We start from the raw sequence: 18,677 nt of genomic DNA on the forward strand, positions 1-18,677 counted from the left end.
AGACAAAAAGATTTTGAAAGTTTTTTCCTGTACAAGTCTATGTATAACTTGTGACCCCCGGGACAGGGCCTCTTTTCACAATCTTGATAAAGGACCATAGGATGATGTCACATGCCAAATTTCAAGGCTCTATGCCTTGTGGTTTTAGACAAGAAGATTTTTAAAGTTTTTCATCTCGGTTTGAATAATTTTGAAAGGGGACCACCAAAGGATCATTCCTGTGAAGTTTGGTGTATTTCTGCCCAGTGGTTTTCAAGAATTTTTTTTATAAATGTTGACAGACAATGACGGACATTGAGCAGTCACAAAAGCTCACCATGAGCCTTTGGCTCAGGGGAGCTAAAAATAGTCGCAGCAAAAGTTCCTTCCTTTATGGTCATCTACACATCAAGCTAGTTCATCTGAGAGAGGTTTAAGCAAATCAGGCGTGTGGAAAGAGTTGGACACACAAGATTTCGGGATGCATGTACAGCTACATAAACAAACACCAATATGGATCAATTGATTAATGTATTTTGGGGACCATTAACTAAACAATTTTACTCTTCAGAAAATGTATTTTTCATGTTTTCTCTCTTTAGATAATATTTTGTATTGCTACTTATAAACATGGTATAATGTTTTAGGCGTATACAAGAGGTCATGATGACCCTGGTCCACTCACCAGAGTAATATGAGCTACATGTTTCAAATGTCAAACTGATGCTAAAATATTAAGAAAATAGGTCAGTAGGTCACATTCATGGTCACTGAAAGTCAGTTTTAGGATCGGTGTGCAAAACTGTACTTGTCATCCAAATCTCAAGGCTCTACCTTTAAAAAAAAAAGCAGGTCAGGTCAAAGTCAAGTGACCCCCTAATTATGGACAATCTTGGTAAGGATCATAAGCAATGCTACATACCAAATATCAAAGGCAAGGTCTTAATGGTTAAAAAGACAGATTTTTAAAGTTTTTTCCTATACAAGTCTATGTAACTTGGGACCCCTGGACGAGACCTCTTTTCACCCCCAGGGGCATAATTTGAACAATCTTGCTAGAGGACCACTAGATGATGTCGCATACCAAGTATCAAAGCCCTGTAGTTTTTGACATGATTTGAACAACTTGGTAGAGAACCCTAGATGATGCTACAAACTAAATATCAAAGCCCTAGGACCTGTGTTTGACAAGAGATTTTCATTTCCCTATAAAAGTCATGTAAACCATGTGACCCAAGGGTGGGGCCCATATTGACCACAGGGGATAATTTGAACAATCTTGGTAGAGGACCACTAGATGATGACTTGGAATTCAATTTTTTGAACAATTTTGAAAGGGGGCCACCCAAGGATCATTCCTGTGAAGTTAGAAGTAATTCTGTCCAGTGGTTTTGAAGAAGATTTTTTTTAGAAATTGTTGACGGACACACGATGGACGACGCACTACTGACATAAAGTGGTCATAAAAGCTCACCACGAGCCTTTGGCTCAGGTGAGCTAAAAAATCTTTGGTATTGGATTAGTCTGTGTGACCAACACCACTCACTTTTGTTTGTTTGTTGTTTGGCATTTTGATCAGTCTGACGAGGGCAATTATCAACACTTAACATATGAATTATGGAACTGTTCATCAAATTGTGTTTAGGTGTACTTGCCTCAATGATTTGATTACACAGACACACGTCTTTTGATAAGATTAGGTGGAAGCATTGACCTCAAGTTGTGACCTTGACCTTGAACCAACATGGCTGACTCATGAGTTCATACACAAGTTTTTTGTGATTGACTCATTGACCAAAGTTTCATGAACACTTCAAGGGTTTAGGAGATACACTGCAGGCACAAAATGGAAGGCTCAAACCTTTGACCTCGAGTTGTGACCTTGACCCGACATGGCTGACTTGCTAGTTCTGCACATCATCTTGATGAGGTGATCATTTGACCCAAGTTTCATAAAATTCCTTCAAGGGGTTTCAGTTATATGAAGCGGACACAATTGTTACAGACGGAGACCATTCCTGTAACTGCTGGGGATTAACAAGCATGCACACTTACAGAATCCAAACAAAAATCTTCAAACTCATCAAAATGTAATAAATTTATTCCATTATTTCAGCAACAGAAAGTTTTTTTCAACAACTTCGCAACATCTGTACAATTTTGCAAAAAATGTCAACTACAGATATCTATGCAAAGTTCTTTAATGAACACTTAAGCATAATGGTTGTGATTGAAAATACTACACAAGCAAAATTCATGACAATGAATTTAAATTTAATGGCCATTACAAGCGGTTTGTGAAAGGTGAATCAATGAAAACGATGAATTAATGGCAGAGAAATAACTACATATCTATATTAAGCTGACCTACACATGAATTAATATAACCAAGTTTATAAAAAAAAAAAACAACAACAATTACCCGGTACAAAGTTTCATTCAAAACAAAGTTAAAAATAAAACTCTGAAAAATGTTGCAACTTTGAAATAGCTGAAACTATTGTAAGAGCTCACACAGTGCAAACATTTCTTATTTAGTAATCTGATAGCAGCTTTAGAAAATTTTAATGAGAAAAAAAAAAGAAAAGAAAAAGAAAAACCTTCACTTTATTGCAGGCCTGTGCAAAACATGTTTTTACTTAAAATGAACAAATTTATGCTGATCAATGTAACATAGCTGGAATGCTTAGTGTGTTGTCCTTGGTAGAATGAATTGCTGTAATTTAGTTTTGCTATATCGTGGTAAGTGCAAAAGGAAGAGAAATGGCATTGTATTTTTCAGGTAGAGAGTTTGCTCTCATCATACCTATTTTTTTATAGTGTCTTTTGTTCAGCACTGAACTTCCTTTAGCAGTTTCTTTCAGATCATCAAATGTTTATTCTTGCTGTTTCAGAGTTCCAGATTCAGTTAGATGAGCAGTTTTTCAATGTTTAGTTTGATCCCATTGATTTGATTCTTCAACTGGGATCCTTCATGTGTGGTAACAGAACAAGCAATCACTGGTCGGCTCACACCACATGCTCGGCCTAGTGCTGAAATTTACAATGCACTGGATAAAAGGGTTATTATAATTATTGCTGTATAAAACACAATTTCAAAATTCTGTTAGTATACCAACTTTTAAAAAGTACAAATACTGGTATAATGATTATTTAAAAGTTAAGTTGACCATACTACACAATTCATCTGACTTATGAAAATATTTCAGGTCTTTTCAAGGGGTTTATCATTTCTGTCATAGGTAGAGGGATATAGATTTGGTATTGTCCGTCTGGCTATTCGTCAGTGTGAATGTCCTTCAGTACGTTTTTTAAACACTTATAATTCATGAAGTATTATAGCTTGGTTCACCAAATCTCACGTAATTATAAAATTAGCACATGACCTTTGCTAATATTGCATTATCCCCCTTGACCCAGCAAAAGAGTTTTCCCCTTTGATTTTGTAAAACAATAGGGATTTTTGACTGTTGACAGCTTATTGGAAAACGCATATGCTGGTTGCCATCTTCCTGCAAGCTAGCAGCCAGTAACAATACATTCTCTCTCCTATAGGTTTGACCCTGTACAAATAGCATATTTTGCCACTAATACATTAAAAGTCACCAGATACAAAACATCCACTCGTTTTTTCATCATTGAGTTGCACCATGAGATAACCAACATAGTGCATTTGTAAACAGCATTAATCCAGACCAGCCTGCGCATCCGCGATGTCTGGTCAGGATCAATACTGTTTGCTAACGATTTCTCTAATTGCAATAGGGTCTGAAAGTGAACAGTATGGACCCTGAGTGCCTAACCAGACTCCCGGATGCACAGGCTGGTTTGGATCCATGCTGGTTGTAAATGCACTATGTCGGTTTTCTCATGGTGCGGCTCATTTCCTGATGCAAAATCAAGTAGAAAACTTCCTAAAACTTCAGTCTTTTTCAGCACTTTTGAAGAGTCAGTAATGAAATCAGGTACTTCCCTCCAGGACATTTATGCATTTTTATAAGGACTTTTTAAGAATGAAGTAAGATTTAAGGACTGTGCAAACCCTGCAGTACAGAACTTTTCTTAGTGTAAAATAGAAGCAAGTAAAAAGTGTAAGATATAAGATCTGGTTGTGTTAAAACTGGATTCAGCATACCTTGTTTTGACTTAACAAACACATATGGGATATTCTGAAATGTAAGAAGAATGTAAGTACATACATGTTTATAATGACAAAGAATCATGGCATAAAAGCTTCTTAAAATGATCTTATCTTTTTATAAATCTTCGACATGACAAATTACTAAATACTAGACTATTTTCACATATAAGTTTGTTTGTTTTGTTGGTTTAACGTCACACCAACACATTTATAGGTCATTTGAGTTTCTTGATTTCTTTTTTGTTTGTTTATTTTGGGTTTAACGCCATTTTTCAACAGTATTTCAGTCATGTAACGGCGGGCAGTTAACCTAACCAGTGTTCCTGGATTCTGTACCAGTACAAACCTGTTCTCCGCAAGTAACTGCCAACTTCCCCAAATGGATCAGAGGTGGAGGACTAATGATTTCAGACACAATGTCGTTTATCAAACAGTCACGGAGAACATATGCCCCGCCCGAGGACTGAACTCACGATCCCGAGATCCATAGACCAACGCTCTAACTACTGAGCTAACCAGGCGGGCTTCTTGGTAATAACAGGAATTTTCTTGATTTCTGTAAATTCCTCTTATTGTCAGTAAAATTAAATATATTATTTTCTTTGTAAAGTCAAGAGTTTCTGTTCCTTCAAAGAAGCGTACCTATCATTTTTAACACATACTTCCCTTTTAAACTTGACTCTCAGTCAGTACACAAAGTTTAAAGAAATTCTGTCTGTAGGAAAATTTCTGCCTATAATATACATAATACATACAGACTAGATGCCCAAGGGCAACATGTCGAGCCCGCCAGCTGTCAAAAGGACTGGGAGTTGCACACGAAACTCTGTCTCACTGAGACAAACATTTGTGCCAAATAAAACAATTGTGCCAGGTTATTTTATAATCCCACATTCAATGACGAAGTTATTGTCTGGACAAGGTCAATTATAGCCATATTTGACCTTTAAACTCCAAGTGTGACCTTAACTTTTAAGATAGTGACAAGGGTATTGCGCGCGACACGTCTCCTGGTGGTGAACAATTGTGCCAAGTTATTTTAAAATCCCACAATCAATGACAAAGTTATTGTCCGGACAAGGTCAATTATAGCCATATTTGACCTTTAAACTCCAAGTGTGACCTTGACCTTTAAGATATTGACGCTGGTGTTGCACTCGACACACTATCTCATGGTGGTAAACAATTGTGCCAGGTTATTTTATAATCCCACATTCAATGACGAAGTTATTGTCCGAACAAGGTCAATTATAGCCGTATTTGACCTTTAAACTCCAAGTGTGACCTTGACCTTTAAGATATTGACACGGGTTTGTGCGCGACATGCCGTCTCATGGTGGTGAACAATTGTGCCAAGTTATTTTAAAATCCCACAATCAATGACAAACTTGTGGTCCAGACAAAGAAATCCAGACGGACGCACTGACGCACGCGCGTACATACACCGAACAGCCATTTGGACAACTTTGTCTTCGCTCCCTTACAGGCTCGATAAAAACTGTCTGATATGTCTTTAATAAATAAAATATTAAATGTAACAACCCATTAATAGAATCTTATGCACATACCAATAGCTAATTATTATATACACGTCCACTTATTAGTATGTGTTACATGAGTCTGTCCTGCAAAATTCTGTTTAATGTTAATACTATTTATAGTAATATATAAAATAATACACTATAACAGTCATATGTCAGAATACAAGAGTAAATCCTATACAAATACATAAAGAGTATGTACCTTATCTTCACAGAGCAGAGGCAGGTGTAGCAGTATCTCTAGAGGTTCAGCATCTGCTGCCATTACTATAAACTCAGATATCCCACGATTCAATGTCTTTGTAGCTAAATAAAAGATAAATCAGTTAAATAGTTTTATAATAATTCTACCCACTTTTGTTACGAAGAGATGAGCATTTTGAATTATCTTGTTTTTACACAGATTCTGATAAACAAGAGGGCCAAAATGGCCATATATCGCTCACCTATTATCATTGCACTTAAGGACAAGAAGGTCAAAAAATCATAATCAAGATCAATCAAAAGAATTATGAGAAAATATAGTTGAAATTTTCTTAATGTTACTTCAAATAAAACTAGAAAATGCTTTTGTAAAAAAGCGCATGTCTCCCCCAATGCAAAGTCCTATAGGCAAGAAGTCAATAGGGGTCAGGAGCGAAAGTCAAAGAGACACTGATGGTTGGCTGCAATAGGGATCATCTACTTGGCATGTCCAGTCATCCCGCTAAGTTTCAACACTCGTGGCCTAGTGGTTCTCAAGTCACTGTTCAGGCTCCTGTGACCTTGACCTTTGATCAAGTGACCTCAAAAAAATAGGGGTCATCTACTCTGCATGTCCAATCATCCTATTAAGTTTCAACATTGTAGGTCAAGTGGTTCTCAAGTCATTTCCAAAAAATGATTTTACATGAACAGGCCACTGTGACCTTGACCTTTAATAGACTGACCCCAAAATCAATAGGGGTCATCTACTATGCATGTTCAATCATCCTATGAAGTTTCAACATTCTGGGTCAAGTGGTTCTCAAGTTATTGATCGGAACTGGTTATCAATGTTCAGGCCCCTGAGTCCTTGACCTTTAACGGAGTGACCCCAAAAACAATAAGGGTTATTTACTCTGCATGAACAATCATCCTATGAAGTTTCAACATTCTGGGTCGAGAGGTTCTCAAGTTATTGATTGGAAATGGTTTTCCACGTTCAGGCCCCTGTGGCCTTGACCTTTAACAGAGTGACCCCAAAATCAATAGGGATCATCTACTCTTCATGACCAATCATCCTATGAAGTTTCAACATTCTGGGTCAAGTGGTTCTCTAGTTATTGATCGGAAATGGTTTTCAATGTTCAGGCTCCTGTGACCTTGACCTTTGATGGAGTGACCCCAAAATCAATAGGGGTCATCTACTCTTCATGACCAATCATCCTATGAAGTTTCAACATTCTGGGTCAAGTGGTTCTCTAGTTATTGATCGGAAATGGTTTTCAATGTTCAGGCCCCTGTGACCTTGACCTTCGACAGAGTGACCCCAAAAACAGTAGGGGTCGTCTACTCCAGCAGCCCTACAACCCTATGAAGTTTGAAGGTTCTAGGTCTAATGGTTCTCCAGTTATTGCTCGGAAATGAAGTGTGACGTACGGACGGACAGGGCCAAAACAATATGTCTCCTGGGGGAGACATAATTATTTTCAAATTAGGCCAGTAGTTTCATGCCTGAAGTATTACATCAGAGGTGGTTTGGAGCAAAATTTTGACTGATGAAGCCCGAAGGACAGGAACAACATAGGGAAGAATTTAACCAAAATTAAAAAAAAAATTCTTACAAGGTACAGGTATGTCAAAATACACCTAAAATTGGAGGTACCATCCATGTTGTACCGCAGAAAAGTGGTCTCGGTTTTTCCCTACAGCCAATAATAAAAAAGTTTCTTAAATAAGCTATTTAAAGTAACATAAAAGGGAAGTAATTAAAAAAAATTATTGTAAGTGAACAAAAGGATCTGCCAAATAACAAGAGCTGTCAGTAAGACAGCCAAGCTCGACTATTCAAAATATTGTCAGAGAAGCAGGAAATTATAACCCAAAATGTTAAATATCAAAACAGTTTTAAGTTCGAAAGGGGACATAATTTGACCAAAATACATATCAGAGTTATGGGACTTGATGCTATCAACTAGTTTTATAACCCCGAAGAAACATGTTAAGTTTCAATTCAATATCTGCATTAGTTTTGGGGATAGTAACGTGCATGTAAAACTTTAACCAGAATTTTCTAAGTCCAAAAGGGGGCATAATTTGCTCAAAATACATGTTAAGAGTTATGGAACTTGACCCAGTGAGGTTGATAATTGACCTAGAAAAAGAATAAATAAGTTTCAAAGCTATATGCCTTTTGGTAATAGCTGCATGTACTTGCACGCAAAACTTTAACCAGGATTTTCTAAGTCCAAAAGGGGGCATAATTTGCCAAAAATACATGTCAGAGTTATGGGACTTGGTGCTATCAACTAGTTTTATAACCCGGAAGACACATGTGAAGTTTCAATTTAATATCTGTAGTAGTTTTGGAGATAGTTACTTGCATGTAAAACTTTAACCAGGATTTTCTGAGTCCAAAAGGGGGCATAATTTGGCCAAAATACATGTCAGAGTTATTGGACTTGACCCAGTGAGGTAGATAATTGATCTAGAAAAAGAACAAGAGGGCCAAGATGGCCCTAGGTCGCTCACCTAAGAAACACTCCATAACAGTGTAAAACATGTTTGACCTAGTGATTTCATGGAAACAAATATTCTGACCAATTTTCATTAAGATTGGACCAAAAAATTGGCCTCTTGCGATAAAACAAGCATTTTCTTAGATATGACCTAGTTTTTGACCCTAGATGACCCATGTTCAAACTCGACCTAGATTTTATCAAGGCAATCATTCTGACCAAAATTCATGAAGATCAACTGAAAAATACAGCCTCTATCACATACAGAAGTTTTTTCTTTGATTTGACCAAGTGACCTAGTTTTTGACCTCAGATGACCCATACTCAAATTCGACCTAGATTTCATTAAGGCAATCAACCTGACCAAATTTCATAAATATCAACTGAAAAAAACAGTCTCTATTGCATACACAAGATTTTTCTTTAATTTGACCTAGTGACCTAGTTTTTGACCTCAGATAACCCATATTCAAAACCGACCTAGTTTTCATCAAGGCAATCACTCTGACCAAATTTCATGAAGATCAATTGAAAAATACATCCTCTATTGCATACACAATGTTTTTCTTCGATTTGACCTAGTGACCTAGTTTTTGACCCCAGATGACCCATTTTCGAAATCAGCCTAGATTTTATCAAGGTTATCATTCTGGCTAAATTTCATGAAGATCAGTTGAAAAATACAGCCTCTATTGCATACACAAGGTTTTTCTTTGATTTGACCTAGTGACCTAGTTTTTGACCCCAGATGACCCATTTTCGAACTTGGTCTAAATTTCATCAAGGTAATCATTCTGACCAAAATTCATGAAGATCAATTGAAAAATACAGCCTCTATCGCATACACAAGGTTTTTATGTGATATGACCTAGTGACCTAGTTTTTGACCCCAGATGACCCATTTTCGAACTCGGCCTAGATTTCATCAAGGTAATCATTCTGACCAAAATTCATGAAGATCAATTGAAAAATACTGCCTCTATCGCATACACAAGGTTATTCTTTGATTTGACCTAGTGACCTAGTTTTTGACCCGAGATGACCCATTTTCAAACTCGGCCTAAATTTCATTAAGGCAATCATTCTGACCAAAATTCATGAAGATCAATTGAAAAATACAGCCTCTATCGCATACACAAGGTTTTTCTTTGATTTGACCTAGTGACCTAGTTTTTGACCCGAGATGACCCATTTTCGAACTCGGCCTAGATTTCATCAAGGTTATCATTCTGACCAATATTCATGAAGAAGAATTGAAAAATACAGCCTCTATCGCATACACAAGGTTTTTCTTTGATTTGACCTAGTGACCTAGTTTTTGACCCAAGATGACCCATTTTCGAACTCGGCCTAGATTTCATCAAGGTTATCATTCTGACCAGTATTCATGTAGATTAATTGAAAAATACCACCTCTATCGCATACACAAGGTTTTTCTTTGATTTGACCTAGTGACCTAGTTTTTGACCCGAGATGACCCATTTTCGAACTCGGCCTAGATTTCATCAAAGTTATCATTCTGACCAATATTCATGAAGATTAAATGAAAAATACAGTCTCTATCGCATACACAAGGTTTTTCTTTGATTTGACCTAGTTTTTGACCCGAGATGACCCATTTTCGAACTCGGCCTAGATTTCATCAAGGTTATCATTCTGACCACTATTCATGAAGATTAATTGAAAAATACAGCCTCTATCGCATACACAAGCTAAATGTTGACAGACGACGGACGACAGACGCCGGACGCCGGACATCGAGCGATCAGAAAAACTCACCTGAGCATTGCTCAGGTGAGCTAAAAAATAAGTTTCAAATCTATATGCCTTTTAGTAATGAAAATGTAGCTGTATGTACTTGCACGCAAAACGTTAACCAGAATTTTCTTAGTCCAAAAGGGGGAATAATTTGGCCAAAATGAAGGTCAGAGTTATGGGACTTGGTGCTATCAACTAGTTTTATAACCCCGAAGACACATGTGAAGTTTCAATTCAATATCTGCATTAGTTTTGGAGATAGTAACTTGCATGTAAAACTTGAACCAGAATTTTCTAAGTCCAAAAGGGGGCATAATTTGCTAAAAATACATGTTAGAGTTATGGAACATGACCCAGTGAGGTTGGTAATTGACCTAGAAAAAGAATGAATAAGTTTCAAAGCTATATGCCTTTAAATGATATCTGTATGTACTTGCATGCAAAAACTTAACCAAGGTGTGACGCCGACGCCAGGGTGAGTAGAATAGCTAGACTATTCTTCGAATAGTCGAGCTAAAAACAAGAGCACTGCAATCGACGCAAATGCAGAGCAATATACACACAAAACAAAGTCATATGACCTTCGACCCCTAAGTGTGACCTTGACCTTGAAGTAAGCATTCCGAAACATGCGCTCTGCATATTGTTTTGATGAGGTGAACATTTGTGTCAGGTTTCTTTGAAATCCTTCAAGGGGTTACAGAGCGAAAGGGAAATTGCTAACCAACAGACATACAGACACCGCAGTGATAACATAATATGACCCTTTGGGCGAATAAAAAGGAATCAAGATCTTATGGTGATACAAGTTGTGTGCAAGTTTGGTTAAAATCAAATCATAAATGAAGGTGCTATTGTGCAGACAAGGTCAAAATAGCTAATTGTGGCCCTTTCAGGGGCCATAACTCTGGAACCCATAATAGAATCTGGTTCAAGAAAGGAACCAAGACCTTATGGTGACATAAGTTTTGTGCAAGTTTGATTAAATTCAAATCATAAATGAAGCTGCTATTGTGTAGACAAGGTCAAAATAGCTAATTCTGATCCTATCAGGGGCCATAACTCTGGAACCTATAATGGAATCTGGCCAGTTGAAGAAAGAAACCAAGATCTTGTGGTGATACAAGTTGTGTGCAAGTTTGGTTAAAATCAAATCATAAATGAAGCTGCTATTGTGCAGACAAGGTCAAAAAAGCTAATTTAGGCCCTTTCAGGGGCCATAACTCTGGAACCCATTATGGGATCTGGTTGGTTCAACAAAGGAACCAAGATCTTATGGTGACACAAGTTTTGTGCAAGTTTGGTTAAATTCAAATCATAAATGAAGCTGCTATTGTGCAGACAAGGTCAAAATAGCTAATTCTGGCCCTTTCAGGGGCCACAACTCTGAACCCCGTACTGGAATCTGGCCAGTTCAAGAAAGGAACTAAGATCTTACGGTGATACAAATTGTGTGCAAGTTTGGTAAAAATCAAATCAGAAATAAAACTGCTATTGTGCAGACAAGGTCACAATAGCTCATTTTGGCTCTTCAGGGGCCATAACTCTGGAACCCATAATGGGATCTGGCCAGTTGAAGAAAGAAACCAAGATCTTATGGTGATACAAGTTGTGTGCAAGTTTGGTTAAATTCAAATCATAAATGAAGCTGCTATCGTGCAGACAAGAAATTGTTGATGCACAAAAATAGCAAATTCTGGCCCTTTAAGGGGCAATAACTCCAGAACCCATGATGGGATCTGGCCAGTTTTCGAAAGGAATTGAGATATCATGCCAATACAAGTTTTGTACAAGTTTGATCAAAATTGCTTGCAAAATGTGGTCTCTATCTTGTTCACAAGAAATTGTGGACAGACGACGGATGGATGACGGACGAAAGGTGATCACAAAAGCTCACCCTGTCACTATGTGACAGGTGAGCTAAAAATATAACACCAAGATATATGACAAAACTAGCGCCCCATTTTCCTGTCACTAAAAGGTGGGTGGGGGTGAGAGTAAATCGCCAATAAAACCTTATGTGCACAACTTCACATGCTGGACAACACTTTTTGAGGCATACATGTCGTGCAACACAAACTTTTAAGCCTTTTATGCACACCTTTCCAAGTCAGGGATTACTGGCTGAGTGAAATCACAAACAAGATTTCAGATGCACAACTTTACATGTTGAATAAAATGACATGACTTTGGATCAAGTACGAAACAAATTCAAAACTAGAATTGCGTCCACAGGACACGTACGGATGACCCCTACACTGTGCCATCCTCTATATAGCTAAACTATCAAAGGGCCGTGACGGCAGTAAAAATATTCACAGAAAAAAATCCTTTATGGTCATCTGCACATCGAGCTTGTTCATCTGTGGAATTTTGAAGTAAATCAGGCTAACAGTGTGGGTGGAGTTGGACACACAAATTTTTCTCTATATTCCATATAGCAAAAACTATTAATGGGCCATTATAATTATAATTGTGGTAAAAATTGTCACAGAAAAAAATCCTTCCTTTATGGTCATCTGCATATCAAGCTGCTTACCTGTGAAAGTTTGAAACAAATCAGGCTAATAGTGTGGGAGGAGTTGGACACAAGATTTCAGGACGGATGGACGTACGCATTTATAGGTTTATAGGCATAATGTCAGATTCCCTAGAAATGCAAAATAGTTATAAAACCTGTGCAATTTAAGTCAGTTTATCACAGCAAGTGTGTGTAGTTTAAACTTTTAATCTCGAGTTTAAATAACTTTTTTGAGACCGTCACCTTCAAACAATTTATTTTTACATTTTATAAAAGAAATACCCTACCTTCATTAGCTCCTTTCTTGAGCTGCTTGTAGTTGGATGCTTGTTGCACCAGTTCTAAGATTTTCTGGGAAAGGTCACCATCTGCCAGTGGGTATGCTTTTGGGTTTACTTCATCTGCCTGTAAGAATATAAATAAAAGTTATTTCTTATTTCAGCAAGCCTAGTGTGGTTTGAAATACTTTGTATGTGGGGGAGACACGTGTAAACAGCCATGAGCCTATAACAGAAGAAAAAAAATCTCTCAAACCATTTCTATCCTTGTGGTGCTAGTTGAAAAAACAGACAGATATATAAGTAAATTTAATTTACAGGAATCGAAATAAAAATGTTATATTTATATACTCTTTATAGAAATTAATTCCAAAACAGAACAGTTTACGCATTATGCATCAACAAACTGGAGCTGACCTTGTTGAGAACACCAATAATTAAATTTTGTTGTTAGCAGGCTGCAGGGGTGGCGAAATCTGATTGTGACTTGCTCGTCTGTTTTTGTCAATTCTATATACTTGTCCGTTTGATAGTTATATTATAATATATAGTAAATTCTTGTCAATTTCACTTGCCCATACAAGCTTTGGGACAACCTGGGCAATATGGTCAACTGAATTTGCCACCCCTGCAGGCTTGGCACATCAATAAGCTGGTTATAACAAGTAATGATTTGTGTCAAATTATTTTCAATGGTAGAGTTACGGACCAGATAAGAAACAGACCATATTAAAGTTTACTAAGGCGTAACAAAAATAATTGTTTGTTTCCGGTGGCCCGACCTACCCTATTTTTTTACCACCGACCCTAAACTTTTTTAGCGGTAAAATCAGGCCGCATATTTTTGCAAATAAGTGTATTATTATTTTTATAGCTCTTTGCACGAATGGACTACTCCACCGATCGGGTGAGTGGTTTTTACATGGTAACTTTACCAGAAATTAATACATCAGGCAAAATTACCTGGATTGACTGGAATTTACCCGCAAATCGTAAAAATATCAAAACGTCATGCTGGTAATTTTCCATTCCACAAACACGTGCACCCTATCGTAATATCTTATTTACATCGCGGTTACTTTTGACACAATAAACGCGCGGTGCATTCATTTTTCAATGTAATCGCTTCAAATTTTCAACACCGCTTGAGAACTAATACAGTTTGAGTTCTATAACAATTTTTATAAGATATCGACAGGAATGTAGGCAAAATTCTTTAAAAACGATCAGATTTTCATATAATGTTTTGTAAAATTTCAAACAGCGCGATCTTGATTATTTACTTTTTCTTAAAGTAAATAAACGGTACATACTATGGTAATAAAATTCAGACTCTTGACCAGAATGTACAAAAAACACAATTAAAAAATCTTAAATAATGAAAAAGCAGCAGCAATTTAAATACATGGAGTAAAACGATTTTTGGCAAACAGATTTCTGTTAGCACGGCAGAATAGGTTACGTGACCTCGTGAACGTAAATAGAAATGTGGTTTTAAAATAAAGCAGTATGATGTTGTTGCGGATTTTAATAAGTTTTAAATTATTCATAGTACATGTATTATTTGACACAACACTTTGTTAGATATTTTTTTCAAACAATAATGTAAATTCCTTGAGGGCAAATAGGTCACAGAGGTAGGCTATCCACTATCATCGTTCACGACACATTTACATGTCAGTTTATTCGGGATATTGCACATTCGCTTTTAAAAAAAGATAAAGACAAGAGCTGTCTCCATAGGATGACACATGCCCCCGATGGCACTTTGAATGAATAGTTATGGCCGATGTTAGAGTTTAGGACCTTTGACCTACGGAGCTGGGTCTTGCGCGCGACACGTCGTCTTACTGTGTCACACATTCATGCGTAGTTATTTTAAAATCCATGCATGAATGACAAAGATATGGACAGGACACGCCCATCAATGCACTATCATGAAAAATGACCTTTAACGTCTAAGTGTGACCTTGACCTTTCAGCTACGGACCTGGGTCTTGCGCATGACACGTCGTCTTACTGTGGTACACATTCATGCCAAGTTATTTGAAAATCCATCAATGGATGACAAAGATATGGACCGGACACGCCCATCAATGCACTATCCTTTGACATCTAAGTGTGACCTTGACCTTTGAGCTACGGACCTGGGTCTTGCGCGCGACACGTCGTCTTACTGTGGTACACATTCATGCCATGTTATTTGAAAATCCATCCATGGATGACAAAGATATGGACCGGACACGCCCATCAATGCACTATCCTTTAAAGTCTAAGTGTGACCTTGACCTTTGAGCTACGGACCTGGGTCTTGCGCGCGACATGTCGTCTTACTGTGGTACACATTCATGCCAAGTTATTTGAAAATCCATCCATCGATGACAAAGATATGGACCGGATACGAAAATTGCGGACAGACTGACAGACCGACAGACGGTTCAAAAACTATATGCCTCCCTTTGGGGGCATAAAAAACTTTTTTATTGATTTCTTCTCAACAATTTAAGGAATCGAGAAAGTACGATCAGACAGTGATGTGTCACATGGCGCGAAAACGTGACGTAATGCCATGACAATCTCGGGCAACTATACCGCTTTGATCTCCACTTCAGATGCCATAATAACCGACACACTTCTTTTAGCTCTTAGAGGGGGTGTTAATTAATGATGAAAACAAGGCTAATTACTTAGTTTATCATCAGAATAATTACCGATAATTATTAATGTTTTTTTTTTTCACTTTTAACACGGGTCGACGTCGGGTGGATGATGATTATTGTGTCCATATTTTGGGACACTTTTCAAAATAATTATTTTTCGGGATAACAGATTGCTACAGTCTTCCATTTTTAATTATTTTAGAAATAAGTCCTGTTTCTTTGAGTCATATGAAGTTATGACGTCTACAACATCACAATTTATGTGATAGAATTGGAGGTCCACTAAAGTCTGAGCAGCTCTCCTAGATTTCAGCAGTTGGTGGACCTGCTGAAAAAAGTTAAGGTCGAGGCCTGCAGAGTCTTGAAAAGTCAGGTTTTAGATGGGATTTACAGGGTTTTCCCTAGCCCCAAGAAAGGTGGATAATTTACCACTTTTCGAGGTCCATGTCCCCCTTTTCTTAGCAAAGGGGGGCATGAGTTTTCCCAAAAAAAAAACAATTTTTCAAATTAATTAAAAGTTAATTTCAATCAATTTAAACTATTAAAAGCCCAAAAAGAGTATCAAAGTATTCAAGCAAATCCTAACATGTCCCCCAAAATAGTCTCTTTTTTCCAGAAAAATAAATTTGGGGGGACATGATGTCCCTCAAAATAAATTTCCTAGGGAAAAGCCTGGATTTATAGTAGTAAGATGTTGAACAACCACTTGCAGCTTTATTAATTCACAATTTGGGCATACCAGTCAAAACTCCATTGTCTAGCATTTCCAGTTAACCTAATCCAGAATTTTAGACTGGGGTAGGGGGTGATGGTATTAATCTCAATGCAGATCAAAGATGCAAATCATATTCCTGGCCAGTGTGCTTTTACTTGGTTTTAGTTTGAAATATAAATGTTGGTTGTTGAATAATATTCAATATTAAAATTATTATTTAAAGAGAGAATCCACAGCAAGATTTCATTCAAGTTTCATGTTTAATCAAATATAAACCATGTTCTCCGCGAGTAACTGCCAACTTCTCCACATGAATTAGCGGCGGAGAATGAATGATACAGGACACAACGATCCTATGACCACTTGATCCGTAGATCGACTGCTCTACCTATTGAGCTAATCAGATGGGCTACTCTGGAAATGAAAAAACAACAAAACACAAACATAAAGCATATATTTATTTCATAATATTTAAATACACAATCAAATGGCATTTTATATTGCAAAAACATCATCAAAGTCATTGTACATTCAGGTGTAAATCAAACATAACAATAGGATGCATGTTTATAAGGTTTATAATCTCCCTGTTTGAAACTAGGGTGGTGTAAGGTTTAAAAAAAAAAAAATGCCTACCTACCTACACTATTTTTTTTTGGCTATGTCACTGGAAACAAACAATTTTTTTGTTAGGCCTAAGGATTCATCTCCTATGCATTTGTCTAATATTATTAGACACACGTGGGTATGGCGTGTTGCATCTTTTGACTAGCCAGAATGATATTTTTTACCATTTATTACCCTAAGCTACATACCATCTTAATGTTCGTGCTAGGTCTTCGATAATGTTGCCTGATCCTCTCGGCTTAACAGCTTCACGGAGGAGAATTAGCTGAAAGTGTTGCACAACGTGCCCAACTCGTGCCCAGTTTAACCGGAAGTTTATGTCTGAGTGCAGGGTCGGGGTGAATTTTGAATAAATTGAAAGTAAATTTTGGAAAAAAAAGATTGCAATTTTTTCTATTTCATAGAAAAGAGTAGTAACTAAGCGTAACTAAATTGATGGTTCCATAATTCAAAATGCATTATTTTTTTTTACACGTTCAGTAAAAAAAAAAAAATGAATAAAAACCCAAAGATCAGCAAGAAACAGAAAGAGACACTTGTTTTTTTGTGGTCACAATAAGCTAAATAGTTTTCCCTATATATTCTATATAAAACCGACCTTTTTTAAAGAGCTACCAAACATAACTAGACCCATTTCAGAGAACAAATCCTTACCTCATTTTAAAGAGTTATGATAAAACTGATATAAAATGAACAGAAAAGTAGGGGTCATGTATCTTCTAAGAGAGATTTTTCTGGTCACATTTGCTTATTGTAAACTGACATCAAAATCACACTGCTGTGCCTTGGGAGTATTACTCATACTAAAATTGAGCTTGACTTCACCAAATACAACCTGCTCTCCCATTTTTCCTACTAAAATGTCAAAAATACACCCACAATGAAATTTAAACAGAAACTAGCTTCAATTTAGACATATGTTGCCATGCCAAGTGAAAAATTAGAGTTCAAATACCTGGCAGCCATTACGCGACCAAAAAACGAATTATACATATTAAGAATATCATCCAGATAGCGTGATGTAATATTAAATGCAGTTATAATATCTGCCTGCGTATCTGGAGAAAGGCTTGTTTTCCTCTTTTTAGTTTTAGTTACAGAATGCTGTATGCTGGTGATGCAAATGTCTTCTTCAGCTGCTTTAAGCAGTTCTTATGTTTGCTTTAGCGTGTATGTGATTTCTTCTTTTATGTTCTTTTAAAATGCATGTTGTAAAATGTGACTCTTCTTATTTTTGTGTAGTGTCAGCTAATCTTTTTTATGTTGTTTTAAATGTGTTTCAATCTGTATGTGGTAAATTGCTTTTTCTTTTTATTTGCTAGTACCTATGTGCTATTTTGCTTTAATGTGCTGTAACATGTATGTGATAATTTGTGATTTGTTTCTTATCTACTTAGAGCCAGATGCTTTATTTGCTTTAATGTGCTTTAACATATATGCATTTTATTACAGGTGTTTTACTTATGTTGAGCTTATTTACATGTGTTTGTCGGAAAATAGCTCTAAGCTAGTGTTATATGTTTATACTTATCCGACGTTAAATAAATCTTCTTGTATCTTGTATCTTGTATCTAGCGAACTTAACCCGAGTGCAGGAAAAATTAGGCCTAAATCTTACTCTCCATTTTTCGGTGATTGAACAAGAACATGACGTTACAACATGGCGGAGTTGAAAGTTTTGCACAATACACAACTTTACTTTATTTCACTCGTCTCTCATTTACATGATTTAACAATGAATATGCAGACTAAATGAGA

General features: G+C 36.8%; 1 protein-coding gene across 1 annotated transcript; it reads right to left on the reverse strand.

Annotated features, from left to right (window-relative positions):
- Window positions 1-2,065: 2,065 nt before the first annotated feature.
- Window positions 2,066-17,265, reverse strand: LOC123564209 (NHP2-like protein 1). Its single transcript, XM_045357587.2, has 5 exons — window positions 17,108-17,265; window positions 12,927-13,044; window positions 5,864-5,967; window positions 4,115-4,148; window positions 2,066-3,012 (listed from the first exon to the last, which is right to left on the reverse strand). Exons 1-5 carry the CDS (start codon window positions 17,108-17,110, stop codon window positions 2,888-2,890), a joined length of 384 nt encoding a protein of 127 aa, XP_045213522.1. The 5' UTR covers window positions 17,111-17,265; the 3' UTR covers window positions 2,066-2,887.
- Between the last annotated feature and the right edge of the window lie 1,412 nt (window positions 17,266-18,677).

The sequence above is a fragment of the Mercenaria mercenaria genome, chromosome 2 (assembly GCF_021730395.1).
Source record: "Mercenaria mercenaria strain notata chromosome 2, MADL_Memer_1, whole genome shotgun sequence".
NCBI classification, from domain to species: Eukaryota; Metazoa; Mollusca; class Bivalvia; order Venerida; family Veneridae; genus Mercenaria; species Mercenaria mercenaria.